Source organism: Ixodes scapularis, unplaced genomic scaffold (assembly GCF_016920785.2).
Source record: "Ixodes scapularis isolate PalLabHiFi unplaced genomic scaffold, ASM1692078v2 PGA_scaffold7__128_contigs__length_106722199, whole genome shotgun sequence".
Taxonomy (NCBI): Eukaryota; Metazoa; Arthropoda; class Arachnida; order Ixodida; family Ixodidae; genus Ixodes; species Ixodes scapularis.
The window spans coordinates 80,617,937-80,635,214 of record NW_024609882.1 but is presented as its reverse complement, the minus strand read 5'-3'; the positions used below and the strand labels follow the sequence as shown (position 1 = coordinate 80,635,214).

The 17,278-nt window shown below is 48.5% G+C and overlaps 1 protein-coding gene across 1 annotated transcript; it reads left to right on the top strand.

Annotated features, from left to right (window-relative positions):
* Nucleotides 1-7,991: 7,991 nt before the first annotated feature.
* Nucleotides 7,992-13,004, top strand: LOC115321787. The gene is made up of 3 exons (XM_040215883.1): nucleotides 7,992-8,067; nucleotides 8,448-9,082; nucleotides 12,996-13,004. Exons 1-3 carry the CDS (start codon nucleotides 7,992-7,994, stop codon nucleotides 13,002-13,004), a joined length of 720 nt encoding a protein of 239 aa, XP_040071817.1.
* Nucleotides 13,005-17,278: the final 4,274 nt, after the last annotated feature.

Below are 17,278 nucleotides of genomic sequence, written 5' to 3'. Positions count from 1 at the left end.
CATTGACCGCGAAGGAAATTCAAGCAAAATTGAACCTTCAAGAGAGCGTGAAAACAATTCGCAATCGACTGCACGAAGCTGGTTTGCGGAGCCGCGTGCCTGCAAGAAAACCGCTGCTTTCGGCCGTCAACCGGCAGAAACGGCACCAGCTTGCCCAAGGACATGCATCGTGGTCTCCGGCCGTCTGGGAGAACGTGCTGTTCTCCGATGAGTCAACCTTTACGACGCGATGGGAACAACGTCAGCGGATTTGGCGAGGCGACAACACCAGGTAAGATGTTTGACTTGTCATGCGGTAGCTGCACATTTGCCTTTCGAGTACAAGTCGTGAGATGACTAAGTTTACTCTGTATTACTGCTCACTAACTAAGAAACAAGCACTTGCTTGTTAAAAATTAAACTCAGCTCACTAGTTCTCAAAACACTCGTCATATGAGACAGCCGAGTCCGACAACCGCTGACAATATATATATATATATATATATATATATATATATATAGTGGACATGGTGGCATAAGAGCCAAGTAGCCGAAGGGGTGTATATAACGAAGTGAAAAACTCACGGTCAAAAACAACAAACAGCGGAAGTTTAATCGACAGTTTCGCCGAAAGACTCGGCTTCGTCAGGAAATGACATTCAAGTGAGGGCATATCGCCGCGGCAAAAAAAGTTCAAAACTAGGGAGAAAAAAAAAAGAGAAAGGGGGGGGGAGGAAGGGGGGGGGGAAGGGGTGTACGCGTTTCCACATGGCAAACAACTTGACCTGAGCCCGCTCCTCCTGCAGGGCGGCGAAATACAAAGTGCGCTTGAGCGCTCAGGATGGTGGCTACAATAGGCCGTGAACGGGCGACGTCTTTGAATTTAATAATGAATATTTTAGACAGGTTAGCGGTACCGCAATGGGCACCAAGATGGCACCCGGTTATGCTAACATCTTTATGGGGAAGTTAGAGTCAAAATTTCTCTGCGATTACCCATTAAAACCACTACTGTACAAAAGATTCATAGATGATATATTTTTTATCTGGACACACAGCGAGGCGGACCTGCAATACTTCATAGTTAATTACAACGCTGTCCACCCACACATCCGTTTCACTCACACTTACTCCCAAACCGACATTAACTTCTTACACGTGACCCTTACAATAGAGGATGGGAAATAAACAACAAAGCTTTATCGCAAGCCAACAGATCGGCAACATTACCTTCATTACAAGAGCGACCACTCACGTCACTGCAAGAACAGCATACCCTATAGCCAGGCCCACCGTTTCAAACGCATCTGTTCAAACAAAAATGATTTCGACGCGAGCGCTCAAAACCTCAAGAACATGTTGACACATCACAAATATCCACCACGTGTAATTGATAATGCGATCGATAAAGCCAGAATGTTGAACCGCAGCGATCTCCTGGAGGACCGGCCCCCACAGAGCAACACACAACGCACAAATCTGTGTCTCACCTATAGCACTAACTATCCTAACGTAAATAATATTTTAAGACGACACTACAACATGCTCGAGCAAAGTGACCGCCTCAAACGCGCTTTTACCTCCCCACCAGGGGTCATCTATAGACGATCACGCAACATTAGACACACGCTAGTCATTTCTCGGTTAAACTCTACACCTCGACACAACGAATGCAGGCCTTGTAATAAACCGCAGTGTTTAATCTGCCGACAAATTCAACAAACAGACACAGCCAAGAGCACGCATTCGCAGTACTCAATGAAAATTAAAGGGGAACTGACATGCAACACTTCAAACGTAGTGTACTTGCTAGAGTGTAGAGTATGCAAAATGCAATACGTCGGACAGACCGAGACAGCGTTTAGACTACGCTTTAACAACCACAGATCTCACTCTAAAACTAATCCAGTCCTCCCTCTTTCAAAACACCTCCGTCTCCCAGAGCATTCTTTCGATAAATTATCTTTGACATTACTGGAATCTGGATTTAGATCAAACCGGGTGCGCGAACAGCGAGAGTCATACCTCATATACAAATTCAATACTACAGAAGGAATAAATGAGAGTCCAGGAACACTTGCATCATTAAGAACATTAACCTAGACTACCCTTTCATGGTGGTACTGTATTTTCGACTGGAATTGGATCACCTGATTATTCTATTACGACTCCTATATTCTGGATGTTATCTTCTATGGAACCGTGCTGTTCCCGTGCTTTTGTCTTGCACGCGTGTTTCATGTTTCCTTAACATCTTCCAAACGTACCCTCTTCCCCCTCCCCAACCACGTATCCTCTCTCCATTTTTTTTTTTTTAGGTGGGAGACGGGGCAAGCATGCTTTTGGTTTTCTTGAAACGCGCGGCGCCCCAGGGGTGACCGTCGCGGGGATGCATTGCCTCGTTAGGGGCCATCAGCCAAGAAGACGTCGCCCGTTCACGGCCAATTGTAGCCACCGTCCTGAGCGCTCAAGCGCACTTTGTATTTCGCCGCCCTGCAGGAGGAGCGGGCTCAGGTCAAGTTGTTTGCCATGTGGAAACGCGTACACCCCGCCCCCCCCCCCTCCCTTCCCCCCATTTCTTTTTTTTTTTTTTTTCTTCTCCCTAGTTTTGAACTTTTTTGCCGCGGCGATATGCCCTCACTTGAATGTCATCTCCTGACGAAGCCGAGTCTCTCGGCGAAACTGTCGATTAAACTTCCGCTGTTTGTTGTTTTTCACCGTGAGTTTTTCAATTCAATATATATATATTTTTTTTTTCTTTTTTCTTTTTACCGGTTTGAGGCGCTTTATCCGCAGCGCGTCGGATGTAGCCGCCGCTGTGCGGTGAGTGTGTGCAGTGCGGTTTCGAAGGACGGACTGGGCACGCTAATCCGCCTTGACGGCCGTTGCAACACCGCCTCTTACAAGGAACTCGTTGACAACGTGCTGCCGCCATACGCCCTGAATGGCCCCTTTAGAGACGGCTGTGTCTACTTCCAGCAAGACTGCAGCCCTATCCACAAAGCACGGTCCGTGAGGGAACTCCTGGAGGACAGGGGGTGATGACCCTCGATTGGCCCCCCAAGTTGCAGATATGAATATTATTGAAAACGTCTGGAGGGGGGGAGGGGGGGGGGCGTGAACAAGCCTCTGTCCCACCGGCCTCTGCACAGGGGTTCTGAAGACGAATTGTCGGCTGCGCTCGAAGCTGAGTGGGAGCGGCTACGCTCGTAGGACCTATTCGCACGTCTCTTCGAGAGTCTCCCGCGCCGAATGGCTGGCAATGTGGCTGCTGGAGGTGACTTCACTAAGTATTGATACGGAAACAAGGAGCAAGATCGGAGTCTATAAAAAAGCGTTAGCGAGGAATGCAACGGTTTTATATGAATCTATTGAGGGCCACATGAGAATATACGAATTCCTTAGGCGACCTGGCCATTTGCATCATTCGAGTTCGTTATTTTGTTCTTCATTTCTTTTTTTTTTTTTTTGCAAAGTGGCTACTTTTGTATCAGTCAACATTTTTTTATTTCTTGTTCACGCTGTAACTTTTTCGCAGGGCCTGCCCATGCGAGATATTTCGCCACGCCTACCGGACGTTTCTGGTAACACGTGTTTATCCAACACAGGTCGTCTTCCGTTCACAAAGGAACTGTTTCCACTTTTATTCCGTACTTCCGATATATGAAGTCATATTTTTAATGAGTGTGCTCTTCGACTTACGACTTATCGTTATATGCTTAACTTACTGAATCTGAATAAAATGTGCGCTGATGGTACGAGCTGGTAGACTATGTCAATCACAGCGCGGTACACAACACAAAAAGAAAACAAGAAGTGACGCAGTACCAGCTTAGGGAGTTGGTTATCACTGTCCTCCCTACTATTTCATAATTAATCCAAATATTACATTCTCGAAGAAATTTCTCACTCGTCCCGGGTTCGCTCTTGTCCTTTCGTTCGGCATGTCGCGCTGCTTTTGCCAAGTGTTTTAAGGTGAAAGCGTTGTCCCATTTCGCGAAAAAGCAGCGTCGTTGGCGCCAATGATGGATATAAAAATACGTCATCAAGCACGCGCCGCTCAATCGTATGCTCATGACAACGCCGTCCTTGGCGTCGTCTCAGAGGTCGTCCTAGACGTCGTCCTCTAGGTGTCGTTCTTGACGTTGTCCTAGACGTTGTCCTAGAAATCGTCCTCGACGTCGTCCTCTAGGCACCGTCCTAGACGTGGTCCTTGAGGTTGTTCTAGAAGTCTTCCTGGAAGTCGCCCTCAACGTCGTCCTAGAAATTGTTTTAGACGTCGTACTCTTGGCGTCGTCCTAGACGTCACCCTAAAGGTCGTCCTAGACGTCGTCCTTTAGGCGTCGTCCTTGACGTCGTCGGAAAAATCGTCCTCGACGTCGTCCTCTAGGCGTTGTCCTAGACGTCGCCCTAGAGGTCGTCCAAGACGTCGTTCTTTAGGCGTCGTCCTTGACGTCGTTCTAGAAATCGTTTTAGACGTCGTCCTCTAGGCGTCGTCCCAGACGTGGTTCTCGAGGTCGTTCTAGAAGTCTTCCTGGAAGTCTCTCTCAACGTCGTCCTAGAAATCGTTCTAGACGTCGTCCTCTAGGCGTCGTCCTAGACGTCGTCCTAGAGGTCGTTCTAGACGTCGTCCCCTTGGCGTCTTTATTGACGTCGTCCTAGACGTTGTCCTAGAAATCGTCCTCGCCGTCGACCTTTAGACGTCGTTGTAGACGTGGTCTTTAAGGTCGTTCTAGAAGTCTTCCTGGAAGTCACCCTCAACGTCGTCCTAGAAATCGTTTTAGACGTCGTCCTAAACATGGACCCCTAGGCGTCGTCCTAGACGTGGTCCTTGAGGTCGTCCTAGAAGTCTTCCTGGAAGTCGACCTCAACGTCATCCTAAAAATCGTTTTAGACGTCGTCCCCTAGGCGTCGTCCTAAAGGTCGTCCTAGACGTCGTCCTCTAGGCATCGTCCTAGACGTCGTCCTAGAGGTCGTCCTCTAGGCGGTGTCCTAGACGTGGTCCTTGAGGTCGTTCTAAAAGTTTTCCTGGAAGTCGCCCTGAACATCGTCCTAGAAATCGTTTTAGACGTCGTCCTAGACGTGGTTCTTGAGGTCGTTCTAGAAGTCTTCCTAAAAGTCGCCCTCAACGTCGTCCTAAAAATTGTTTTTGACGTCGTCCACTAGGCGTCGTCCTAGACGTGGTCCTTGAGGTCGTTCTAGAAGTCTTCCTGGAATTTGCCTTCAACGTCGTCCTAGAAATCGTTTTAGACGTCGTCCTCTAGCCGTCGTCCTAGACGTAGTCCTTGAAATCGTTCTAGAGGTCTTCCCGGAAGTCGTCCTCAACGTCGTCCTAGAAATCGTTTTAGACGTCGTCCTCTAGGCGTCGTCCTAGACGTGGTCCTTGAGGTCGTTCTAGAAGTCACCCTCAACGTCGTCCTAGAAGTCGTTTTAGACGTCGTCCTCTAGGCGTCGTCCTAGACGTGGTCCTCGAGGTCGTTCTAGAAGTCTTCCTGGAAGTCGTCCTCAGCGTCGTCCTAGAAATCGTTTTAGACGTCGTCCTCTAAGCGTCGTCCTAAACGTGGTCGTTAAGGTAGTTCTAGAAGTCATCCCAGACGTCGTCCTTTAGGTCGTCCGAGAGTTCGTCCTCGGCGTCGGCCTAGACGCCGAACTTGGCGTCGATCTCCGTCCTAAACTGTTATACGTGTCGAAAGATTACTTGAATACATTCCACCCGCGGGACTATAATGCTTTCGTCTTCCTACAGGTAAGCAGTTTTAAGTGTCCTCCCTGTAATTTTAGAGCGCAGCTCTTAGGGGCACGTTCCCGGCTTGAGCGGCGTCGGCGTCGCCGTCGGCGTAACCAAGGTCACCCCAAGGTCACGCGGCTTCCCAAGGTCACGTGACCCCTCCCCCAGGGTCACGTGCCCCCCCCGAGGACACGTGACCCACCCGCCGAGGTCACGTGACCTCCCCGATGACGTCACCGGCATCGGCATCTTCATCATCACTGATGACGTCATCAGTGACGTCACTGAGGACCTCACCGGCATCCGCATCGTCATCATCACTGATGACGTCATCAGTGACGTCACTGATGACGTCACCGGCATCCACATCGTCATCATCACGGATGACGTCATCAGTGACGCCACTGATGACGTCACCGATATGCGCATCGTCATCGTCACTGATGACGTCATCAGTGACGTCACTGATGACATCATCGTCATCGTCACGTGACCCCCAAGGTCACGTGACCTCCCCAGTACCCTCCCTCGTCCTCCTCATGAGCTGCGCTCTAATTCGGTGTTACAGGGCTTTCACTTTTTTTTATTACAAACTCATGATGCGTATAACAAAACAATAAAAAAAGCTGCGCGAGCGAAGAGGAGGAAACTGCGGCCGCGCTCAGCCAGCGCAGCCAGCGCGCGCGCAAGCTGCTACTAGCTGCGAGCTTCGTCGCGCCGCACGCGTCGAGCGAGCAACGATAGCGGTGAAAGCTTTCAGCGCACCAAGAGGCGCAATGCCGAAGCTTGAGAGGCACCGCGCGAGGGGCGTAGACACATCGGAGTAGGCCACAAACCCTCGTCCTTAGGCTCACTTCTAGGCGGCGCAGCCTGTACCGAGAGACACGCGCTCCTCTGTTCGCGTTTCATTTTTTCCCGATAGTACATAAGGGGCTCCGAGTGGCAAGCCACAGTCAGTTTCACTCCAGCGTTCGACTCTGCTGTCCCGCTGACCTTTACGCTCTGTTATCTTCTGTTTCCGTTTTTTTTTATTTTGTGCACATGTTCGCCCCATTAAACGTTCAGTTTCTTCAGGTATTATCGCCTCATCACTTGCCATTCGTGACAATATATAGATATATATATATACTCCAAACGACGTAATTTTCCCGTGGATCTAATTTTCGCGAACCGCCTCTGATTCGCGAACAATAGGTCCCGCGAACAATACGGGAAAAATTTCACCACCTTGAAAGCGGCATTGAGACACCGGGGAAACACGCGTCCAAAAAGCATAACGATATTATTATACGCGACATGTGAATATGATATGGAAAGTATACTAAAGTAAATAACGCCATAAGTCGGAATTCAGCTCACCTCAAGAAGTTTATTTGGTACCTTCAGACAATTCCTGCCAGAGTATAGCCGATTCGGATCGTGTCTCTGCGGTTCTCGAGATCCGCATACACTTCATCAGCCATGCTGCGTGAACGGGCTTCATAACACTTGCTCGCAAGTCGACCTTAACGTCAGCTGCACTTTGTCCTTTCTCCACCAGCTCTTGTACACATCCGGCATACCACTGGGTAAAGCGGTTCATCGTGGCAGTCTTGAACACATTGTTAATGTTTAGGTCGTTCGGTTGCAGGAGTCCCGTGCAGCTTGCCGGGACGAAGACGTACTCATTGTTGTTTGCAGCTAGTCTCTGCAGAAGACTCTTCGTACGATGTGGAGCGAAGATGTCAAAAATGCAAAGTGCATGTTGACTGGCACCACCTACATGACTCCTGCGTGTCTCCACTTACGGAAGGAGAACAGTGTCGACAAATCGCAGCATTGTGGCTTCGTCACTGTGTCACACGTCCCAGTCATTTGGAAACATGAGCTTGGCATGGCACCTGTCTGTTTTGTCTGCATATAACACTTGAGGAGGCAAGGTTTGCCAGAAAGCGTCGTGGTTATCAAAACGGTGACTTCCCTTTTGTCGTCCAAGCCAACCACCCCAACTTGCTTGGAACCTCAGGCCTCCATCGTCCACCTGCTGGCCGGAACCAGCTTGACACTTGTTTGGTCCAAGTTGAGCACCAAGTCGTCGGGAATACTGAAGTGGTTTCTCTTCTCGTCGATAGTCTGCAGGAACTTCTTCTTGGCACCCTCGAAATCTTTCGGAAAATTTCGTGCAGTCTTCGCGGCCTTACGCTTGACGAATCTAATCCTGTTCAGGAAAGATCTTGCCCAGGGTCTGTCGAGAAGGAGAGTCCCACCAAACTCTGGCAAGAGTGTTGGCTTGGTTGCCTGCAAAATGCCCAGTGCAGCAGCGATGCAAATTCTGGAGTTTACAATCCCGCCCCCTTCTCTGAGCTACACAATGTACGCCCGTACGTCATCATCCAAGTTTCCAAGCACAGGCTTGACACCTCGAAGTTTACCAGGCAAGGTAGCCAGCTTTTTTGAATGACAGGACTTGCAGGCTTGGATACAGGAGGTCTTCATTTCCCTGATGGTGCTCTCCTTGAGAAGGTTTTCTCTTCCATCGTAAAACTTCCTCAGTGCAGCAATTGTCCCATTTCACGCAGCATATTTTCCAATCTTACATCTAAGTTTAGAAAGAGTTATATACGTAAAAACAGGGGACGGGACAACACATCTTTCAACGGACGCTTCGCCTTCGGAGCTCCACTATGGGAGAGGGAAAGTTAAAAGGAGGGGGAAGGGGAAGGAGGGCGGAGGGGGGGGGGGCAAGACAAGGACCCGGGAGAAAAACTGGGGGAAAGTAAAGCGCGATCCTTTGGACTCTACCTCAGGAAGACCATCCCTCACCCCGCCGTCCACCAGGTATTTGGATTCAACTCTGCCAGCTGGACTGCCAACTACAGAGTCATGCAGATAGCACGCAGTGAGCTCTCGCAGGAAATCCTTGTCATGCAGAGGTCACTTCCCGGTCTAATGACGGGCATCTTCGGTGCCTGCTTTACAGTTCACCCTTCGTACATAATTCTAACCAAGTCAGGACAAGACCTCCTGAATTCATCTTGGAAGTTCGTAATTGCGACTGCATCCACAGAAAAACGAGCGAACCAGTGTCCCAAGCTTCAGCCTCCGCTAAATCTCTCGGGCTCGAAACTATCACCGGAAGCCGAGGCGCTGCTCTCAAAGGGACCCAAATTCGCTCCCCCTGTCACACCGTCAAGAGTGGATCAGCTCGCAGCGGTACACCAGATCGCGTCGAGAATTCCGGAGCCTGCCCGACAAGAGTTCCTCGGTGTTGGTTCCCGTTTGGTGTGCATGTATGGAGCAGCCCACCCAACCAAACCAGAATTCCCCCAAGTGGTGAATGAACTCAGGGGGTCTGACGTGAGGCTTTTGGAGGCAGACAAGACAGGAGTGTTTGTGGTTATGAACGAGTCTAACTTCGGTGAAAAGGTTGAACTCGCCATCAAGAAAAACTTCGTCCTCGTTAACAAAAGACCGTCCGGCACCCTCCGTTCGGAAGTCAAAGACATCTGCAGGTCGAACAACCTTTCGTCGCTTCTCACGAGAGTGTCGGCCCCTGCGAACCAGTATCTAACAGTTTTTTTCACCGCCAAAACCCACAAACCGGAGATCCCGCTAAGGAGCATCGTATCAGAAAATGGATGCTGGCAGAAGCCTCTGGCTCTCTACCTGCAAAAGCACCTGGCAGCCGTCCCCCTGGACCAGCCTTTCCGTGTGGGCAGCTCTCAGGAACTCCTCCCAGCCCTCCAGCTTCTCCACACATCAGGCCCAGGTACCACCTTCTTCTCCCTAGACATCACTGACATGTACTACAGCCTCGACTTCAACATCCTCGTGGATGCGGTAGAAAAAGCCATCACCACACAGGGTATCGTCAAATTCCAAAACTCTTCCGGCATCCCCCTCAGCGCGTTCCTGCAATTAATCAGGGTATATCTTCGGTCGACCATGGTGGAGCATGACGGGAAAATATATTTACAAAAATCGGGTGTCTGAAGCGGGTCCTGCCTGGCACCTTCGCTAAGCGAAGTCTACCTTTCCTTCGTGGATCAGGCCGTGAAGGAGCAACTGGACAGCGTCGCCCGAGGAACCCAGGTGTTCAGATATGTGGATGACTATCTGGTGCTCCACGACTCCGGCGTGTCCACCGCCGCCATCCAGAAAGCCTTCACGGATAACGCAAATGGCCTGAGCTTCACCAGGGAGGACCCCTCGGCGGAGGGTCTCCAGTTCCTGGACGTACGCCTTGTGGCCACCCAGGGAGGCACTTGCTGGCGCTTCCAGCAGCGGACGCAGAAGCCGGTGCTACCATTTACTAGCCACCATTCAAAGACAGTAAAAGCAGGCATCGCAAAAAGTCTCATCTCCTCCACCCGCACAAAGCCTGGAGGGACAGCTCAGCCGCCTCACAAACGCCGGATACCCGCGCGACCTGCTGGCCTCCACGCTCAGAAAACTAATAGTTGAAAAAGCCACCGCTCGGAAGCCTGCCCAGCAGAGGTATACAACCATCCCCTATTTCCACAACACTGCCCACCGACTAAAAACAGTGGCTCGACGTTTCGACATGGACGTTGCGTTTTCGTGCCCCTTCAAGTTGAGCGCCATGTGCCTCCTGGTAAACTCTCCCCCTCCTTCCAAGATCAGCCGCGCCAAGAGGCATCCGGTCCCCTTTCTCCCCTGCGCGGTCGGACGGGTGTATTCAGTGCCCTTCTCGTGCGGGGCAGAGTACATCGGACAGACGGGCCGCTGCCTCAACGACCGCCTGCGCGAACATGAGAGAGAAATAAAAAAAAACGACGAAGACTCCCAACACCCTATGGAGCATCACCTCAAGGCTTGCGCTCCATGTGCCCCCGAGTTCCCGTCCGCGCGTGTTCTGGGGGCCAACAAGAACCGCTACGGGCGCGAGATCGTGGAGGCGTCCGCCATAAAAGAGGCGCCGAAGAGCATTTCCTCGGCCTCGTTGTCGCTGTCCGAGAGAGAGGTGACATTCCTGAGACCGGAGTTGACGGCCTTGGCGGGCCGGGCGAGCGCCCCTTGCTCCTGAGAGGGAAATCGGGATGCTTCTTTCCTTCCTCTCCTTTCCGCTGTCTCTGCGCTTTACTTTCCCCCAGTTTTTCTCCCGCTTCCTTGTCTTGCCCCCCCCCCCCCTCCGCCCTCCTTCCCCTTCCGCCTCCTTTTAACTTTCCCTCTCCCATAGTGGAGCTCCGAAGGCGAAGCGTCCGGCGATAAATTAATTTGTTTGTTGAAAGATGAAAGATGTGTTGTCCCGTCCCCTGTTTTTACGTATATAACTCTTTCTAAACCTACATCATTACCAACGCGCTCACTAAGGAGCTTACATCTAAGTTCTTCATTGTAAGCAGAGTAGGGCCCTCGTTTCCGCTTTCGGGAGTCCACGACGGTAGAAGCGGCAATAACACTTTGATTGGCCGACGTAAAAGAACGCTTATCACGTGTTGTCTTGCATACCTGTGGGTCAGGCAGTCCCGGCATATGATGATCTTCTGCATTCTCGAAAACTGGCTTGAAGTAACTTAGTAAGGACATCGCGGGACAGCAGATTGGCGGGCACAAGAAAACGTACCGCACTCACACAGAGCGTGCTGGCGTCGACGACCACGGTACGCAGCCAAGTTTGATTGACCCCTAAAGCATAAACCTACTTTGAGTCGGTTTATGTACAATCGTTTGACCCCATCGCCCTTTGTCGCTCGCCTTCCATGCAGAGTGTGTGACCTCGAAAAGTGAACCCAAGAAAGGTTAAGGGGTGTGTGACCCAGTAAGTTTGGACCCTTAACTTATTTACACACACTGGTTTGACCCCATTGCCCTTGGCGGTTGTCCTTTCATGCAGGGTGTGTGACCTCGAAAAGTGAACTCGAGAAAGGTTCACATCGAAGAAAACCGATGTGAACACAAACCCAGGCTTTGTCGGCGTCTCGAAGCTGCGGGCAACGGCTGTGACTTCCGGACCATTAGTCACACAATCTACCGGCGTCTTCCCTTTCCTAGATTTTGACTGATTTACTGAAGTCGCAGAATCCTAGAAAGATGGAAAGAGAACCGGGCCGGAAGGGGGGGGGGGGGGGGGGGGGGGGGGGTTCTGGTGTCAGTCTGGATACGCGAAAATTAGAACCCGCGAATAATCTTAATTTTTCAACTTTGGCCCAATTCGCGAAAATTCCGTCGTTTATGGTGTATATATATATATATATATATATATATATATATATATATATAACTGAGTAGAAAAAACCCTTAGTGAAAACAGCAACAACGGACGATTAATTCTTCGACATTTCCGCCGGAATGCGGCCTTCTTCAGGAAGAACTTCTTTCTTCCTGACAAAGGCCGGACTCCGGCCGAAACGTCGAAGAATAATTTGTCCCTTGTTGCTGTTTTCACTAGGGTTTTTTTCTTTTCAGTTATATACCCACGCCTTCGGCCTCCCGCCACCATCTTTCGGACACTTTTCTCACAGTACCCGAGATGACAGCTGGGGCTGTAACTTCGTCGTTTCAAGGATATGTGCCCGTTTCATATCCTGCTGTATGATTTCAAAATAGGCGTAATGAAGTCAATGAGCATATCGAAACTTTTGTTACTTCGCGTTGAACGACGCGCTGAATTGATTGAACATTCTAACAGAGTTTTAACATGCTTGCATGAGGACGTGTGAATTGTGCCCTAATGGATGGCAAACTTTTGCAAACGATTGCCAACCTGTCTTGCAAATGTAGTTTAGATATTACTACCTAAAGTCTTTTACAAATCAAGAGGGTGGAAAAAGCTCCTCCCATAAGCGTGATGCGCCCGATTTAAATCCAACCGCAGTCGAAAGAATAGTTCCCTGGAGGCGCCCCTTGATCAGCTTCAATGAATAGATAATGGATACAGAGTGATGCCAACTTTTTTCCGATCCCCACTTTTTAACGAAGCGACCTTTGTATTCATTGGAGGGGGAACCGAGCCCCTGAAAGTGGCCTTTGTATCCATAGGAGAGGGAACCTAACCCTCAAGGTCGTATATGTTTCCATCGGAGGTGGAAAATTCTAATCTCCCTCTCGTGGCTTCCACAACGCTAGGTCAAAGTGAAAAGATCCAGCAAGCTTTCACAGAAAGGGAAAAACCTCTCTTGTGTTAGCCACGACGTCATGGAAACGATGGGACGCTATTGGATCCGGTGTAGGCGGAGGGATATATGAATCCCTTTGAGAGGCATTTGCTGCTACCTTCTTTACCTGTAACTTACTATAGCGACTCCAATTCCTTGCATACACATTGATCATTAACCGTTTTCCACAGTTCCCATGACTCCACCACAAGTTAACCTCGTCCAGTTGAAAGGTAAGTATTTTCTATTGCATCCTGAGCACAAAACTACTGACTCTAATTCCATAAAATTCTCCTCCAGTTTATTCTTGGATCTTCACTTTTAATGCACATTCAATGCATGTTTTACTCTAGTGCAGTGTTTGTCTCATCCTTTCAAAGTTTCGCTTTTTTGTAACTTCACTAGCAAAAGAAACCAGAACCTCGGCCTTTCTAAGAAATGTGGTTCGGATCGGGATTTTAACATTAAGGATAATTGCTAATGAAGATTACCAGTATTGGTAATACCAAAACGTGCTAATTGGGTTTACCAATATTGTAACCGATGTCTATAGGTTACAATATTGGTAATCCCATTAGCACGTGCATATTGTAGTTTCTAATTTTCATAACACACTAAGATACAATAGAATACCAATAACTGTTTGGATCCCAATATAAAATAGCACTTGTTTGATCCCAATTACAATAATCTATTGAGGAGTTTCAGCGAATATAGGGGGCGTTCCGATCGATCCAACATGGCGGACAAAAGGGGGATAGATTTGCGACGCCCGTAGACCGGTAGCGTATAAATAAAACAAAGCGTGTCGTTCTCTGTTTGTTGCCGTGTGCGAGACGATCATCGTTTCAACCAAGACCTACCGTGATGCTACAGATGAAGTCTTCAAGCCAGTTGAAAACAAGAAATCTTGCCAGAGTCAAGATATGTGTGCAAGTGTTCGACGTGAGCTCTCACTTCTGGTGCAGCTGTCATCAAGTTGAACCGAATGTACGCGGGTCCAAAGAAAGGTACTAACATATCAACAATGTTCGCGCGTTGAAACCATGACGCGTACTTTATCTCAGACTAAACTTATCGGTCTGCGGCTACAAACATTTTCGTTGACGTTGCTTAGATGATGTAACCATTCAGGCCTCGCATTAAAAGGTGTCGCGAACTCTTCGGTTGTTCGCGTTAATTGTGCTAAAAAGCGGTTGGATAGAAAGTATGACAACTACAGCATACAAGGGACGATTGAGGTCTTTATCCTGCGTTCTTTGTATCGAAACATCGGTATCCTTGGTGTTATCTTGCGATCAGCTGGTCGCCGATCGTCCTGTTCTTACGCGTGATGTAAACAAGCCCCGGAAGCGCCAATCTCATTTCTATGTGCTTGTGCACCCCTACAAGCCTCGTTTTGGCTCTTGTGGAAAGCTTTATTGTAATAGCAATAGTCTCATCGGTCATTCGAGTTGTATGTGCCACGGTGATATCTGCTGACAAAGAAGTCTATTAAATGCGAGAAGGAGAACCAAGGTAAAGCTTTTTTAACTGTTTTCTTTTTACAGAACAGGGCAAAGCTTCTAAAACAAGACCAAACTAAGCTGATATTTGAGTGTGCTCAAGAATGAATGCCAAAGGTGCTTATGCTAAGTGGTAGATGTATGCAGTTGATTTTCTGTTTGCCTCTGCATTGTAAATGGGAAGATATGTATCAGCAGAAGACACATGTCCTTTTGAAAATGTCTTTTATTAGGGCAAAAATAGGTTTTCATACAGAACCGAAGAGTCGCAACACCATTTAATGCGAGGCCTGAATGGTTACATCATCTGAGCAACGTCAATGAAAATGTTTGTAGCCGCAGACCGATAAATTTAGGTTTAGATAAGTATGCGTCATAGTTTCAGCCTCAAACACGCAACATTGTTGATATGCACCTTTCTTGATGACAACTGCACCAACGTGAGAGAGCCCACGTTGTCGAACACTTGCACACATATCTTGACTATGGTATAACAAGATTTCTTGCTTGAAGTGAAGATCATCTCGCTACGACTAGCTACGACCACCCACCGCAGCGATGCAGGCGTCGAAGGGGCGCAACGCAGTCAGTCGCCGTCGCCTGACGCTGCTCGTTTGGCATTCACGGCTTTCTGCCCAGGTGCTTCGTTTGTACTTGGCACCGAGTGTTATTTTCTGTGCTTGTGTGTGATCTGTGGCAAGATATGGGCCTCAAAAGCAGTTCTTCAGGCTCAATAGCGTTCACCGAAGAACTTCTGAAGAAAATGCCACCCAGGAAAAAAAGCACGAAGACACAACGCACCAGCTTGGCGGACTATGCACTGGGCGCGGAAATCGGGCCCTGCGGATTATACACCAAATGCAAACTATCTAAACAAAACAGAAACATTTTTAGGCTCAAATTGGCTTCTGCGGACTATACGCTTGGACACTGGTGCCTGTTATTATGCATTGTATATCCACTGCTGTTTGTTGTGGCTTGAGACTGCCTTTCTGTAATGATGCAGAGGGGTCCACTGAACCTTGAAATAAAGATATTTAAGCACATCTAGATGCAATGCCCCTTGAAGCCAGATGGTCAGGGAAAAGGTGTGCCATTATCTAATTTGCCAACAGCACACCAATGGTCACAATCAAAACTCACCGAGTCAATGGGCAGTTTTTCACCACAATATTTATTGCCGTGTAATCACCAATTTGGTTCATTAAAAATCTTGAGGCTGTAGCCTATAGCACATCTATTCTGGATCTGCAAAGCTTATGCTGTAGACATGCATTATCACATGAGCATGTTTCTTATCAATCTTAAACGTGAAACGCTAGTTATGCAACGAAATCCCCATATCACATTTTTAGCAAATTGAATGGTCCCACCTGTCACACTGTTAGCTTTGGAAGTAAACCAATTCACAATACCACCAGTGGCATACATCGTGCCAAGCATTAGTGCCGCATGTAGCACAAAAATGTCTTAACTAGGGAAGCAAACTTAATCGATCGTGTTGATTAAAGCACTTAAGTACGGGAGAAATTACCAATCAGAAGGTCACCCGAAAGGGAAGTTTTCTCGCTGAACGAATATGACTTTTTATTGGGCGTTCCGCAATGTAAGGCCCAAGACATTCACTCCGTGATCGGTACAGAAGCATTTGCTTAGCAGTCGGTCGTGCGTGCTAAAAACAAAAAAAACAAAGGTGGATTAGAAACGCGATAGATTCGCCTTTGCACGGAGTACTTACACTCAAAATCGTCTCAACATAAAGCGACTATGGCCCACCTTGCTAGCAGCAATCTTAAAATTTATCCGTGTAGTCGTCGCAGCCGTGCACCAACCGAAAGCGTTGCTGCAAGCCCTTCCGCCGTCAACTTTGAATCGCTGTTGAGTCTGAAGAACTTCTCTATGAGGTCCATATCCAGCCACTGAGCACATACACAAGCACAGGAAATAATACTCGGTTCCAAGTACAAGCGAAGAACCCGGGGCGGAAAGCCCTGAATGCCGAACGATCTGCGTCGGGCGACGGCGGCTGACTGCGTAGTACACAGGTTGCGCTCCTTCGACGCCTGCATCGCTGCGGCGGGTGGTCGTAGCTGGTCGTAACAGATCGTGTCACCTCTGTTGCCTGTACCGAAACACTAGAGCCGCGTAATATTCTTGCTGCCGAAGTTTATAAGCCTACGTTTGCGGCCAACGCCCGCCCTGACCGCCCAGCGAACCTATCCCCCTCGTTCTCTTTCGGCAACCGGCCGCCAGGGCGGTGACACCGTCGCTGAAACTCCTCAATATTGCATTGGTTCTACAATTTCCATAATACGATATGTAATCGGACTTTTTCAATAGAAAGGGCGAGACTGAATGAGAAAAATTGTTCTGGCATCCTTGTATTTTATACTCGGAATGAGAGTAATCTTAAATATTCTAGACGTACGAAGAAGTGTTTCTTTTCTGTATTGCGCGAGGAAATGTTTATAGAGCTTGTGAACGCATTCATTACCGTCCGTCACCAAAAATAACTCGTAAAATGTTCTCTTTTTCAGATTAAGCACTTACTCATGGGATGGATAGCCTCATTTCTAACAAGCAGACCTCAGTCTGCCTTAGTGAATAGTTCTTCATCTAACTCAGTCCCGGAAACTTCAGGTGCCCCCAATGCAGCGTTCTTGACCTCTTATCTTATTTATATTAATAATCGTTCTTCTTTAATTGACTCAACTATTCAACTTTCCGCAGATGACTGTGTTATTTATGAAACAATTTCAAATCCTAGTGACCATTGCATCCTCGAAAATTACCTTGAGGCTATACTTCACGGTGCTCAGAATGGCAGTGGTCCGTTAATCCGGCAAATAGAAGAAAATGACCCTCAGCACGACCTCGAACATATCCTTCATCCAATATTCATTATTAACGCAGCAACAATAATGTGTTCAAATATACAAATATTTGCGTGTTCATATTTCTGGTACATA

What these genes read in the sequence shown, in the direction of transcription:
- LOC115321787 (XM_040215883.1), top strand. Translation starts at nt 7,992, where the DNA reads ATGCCCAGTGCAGCAGCGATGCAAATTCTGGAGTTTACAATCCCGCCC. An exon ending in GAGCTACACAATGTACGCCC is followed by an intron (nt 8,068 to 8,447) that starts GTACGTCATCAT and finishes AGGACCCGGGAG; the next exon opens with AAAAACTGGGGGAAAGTAAA.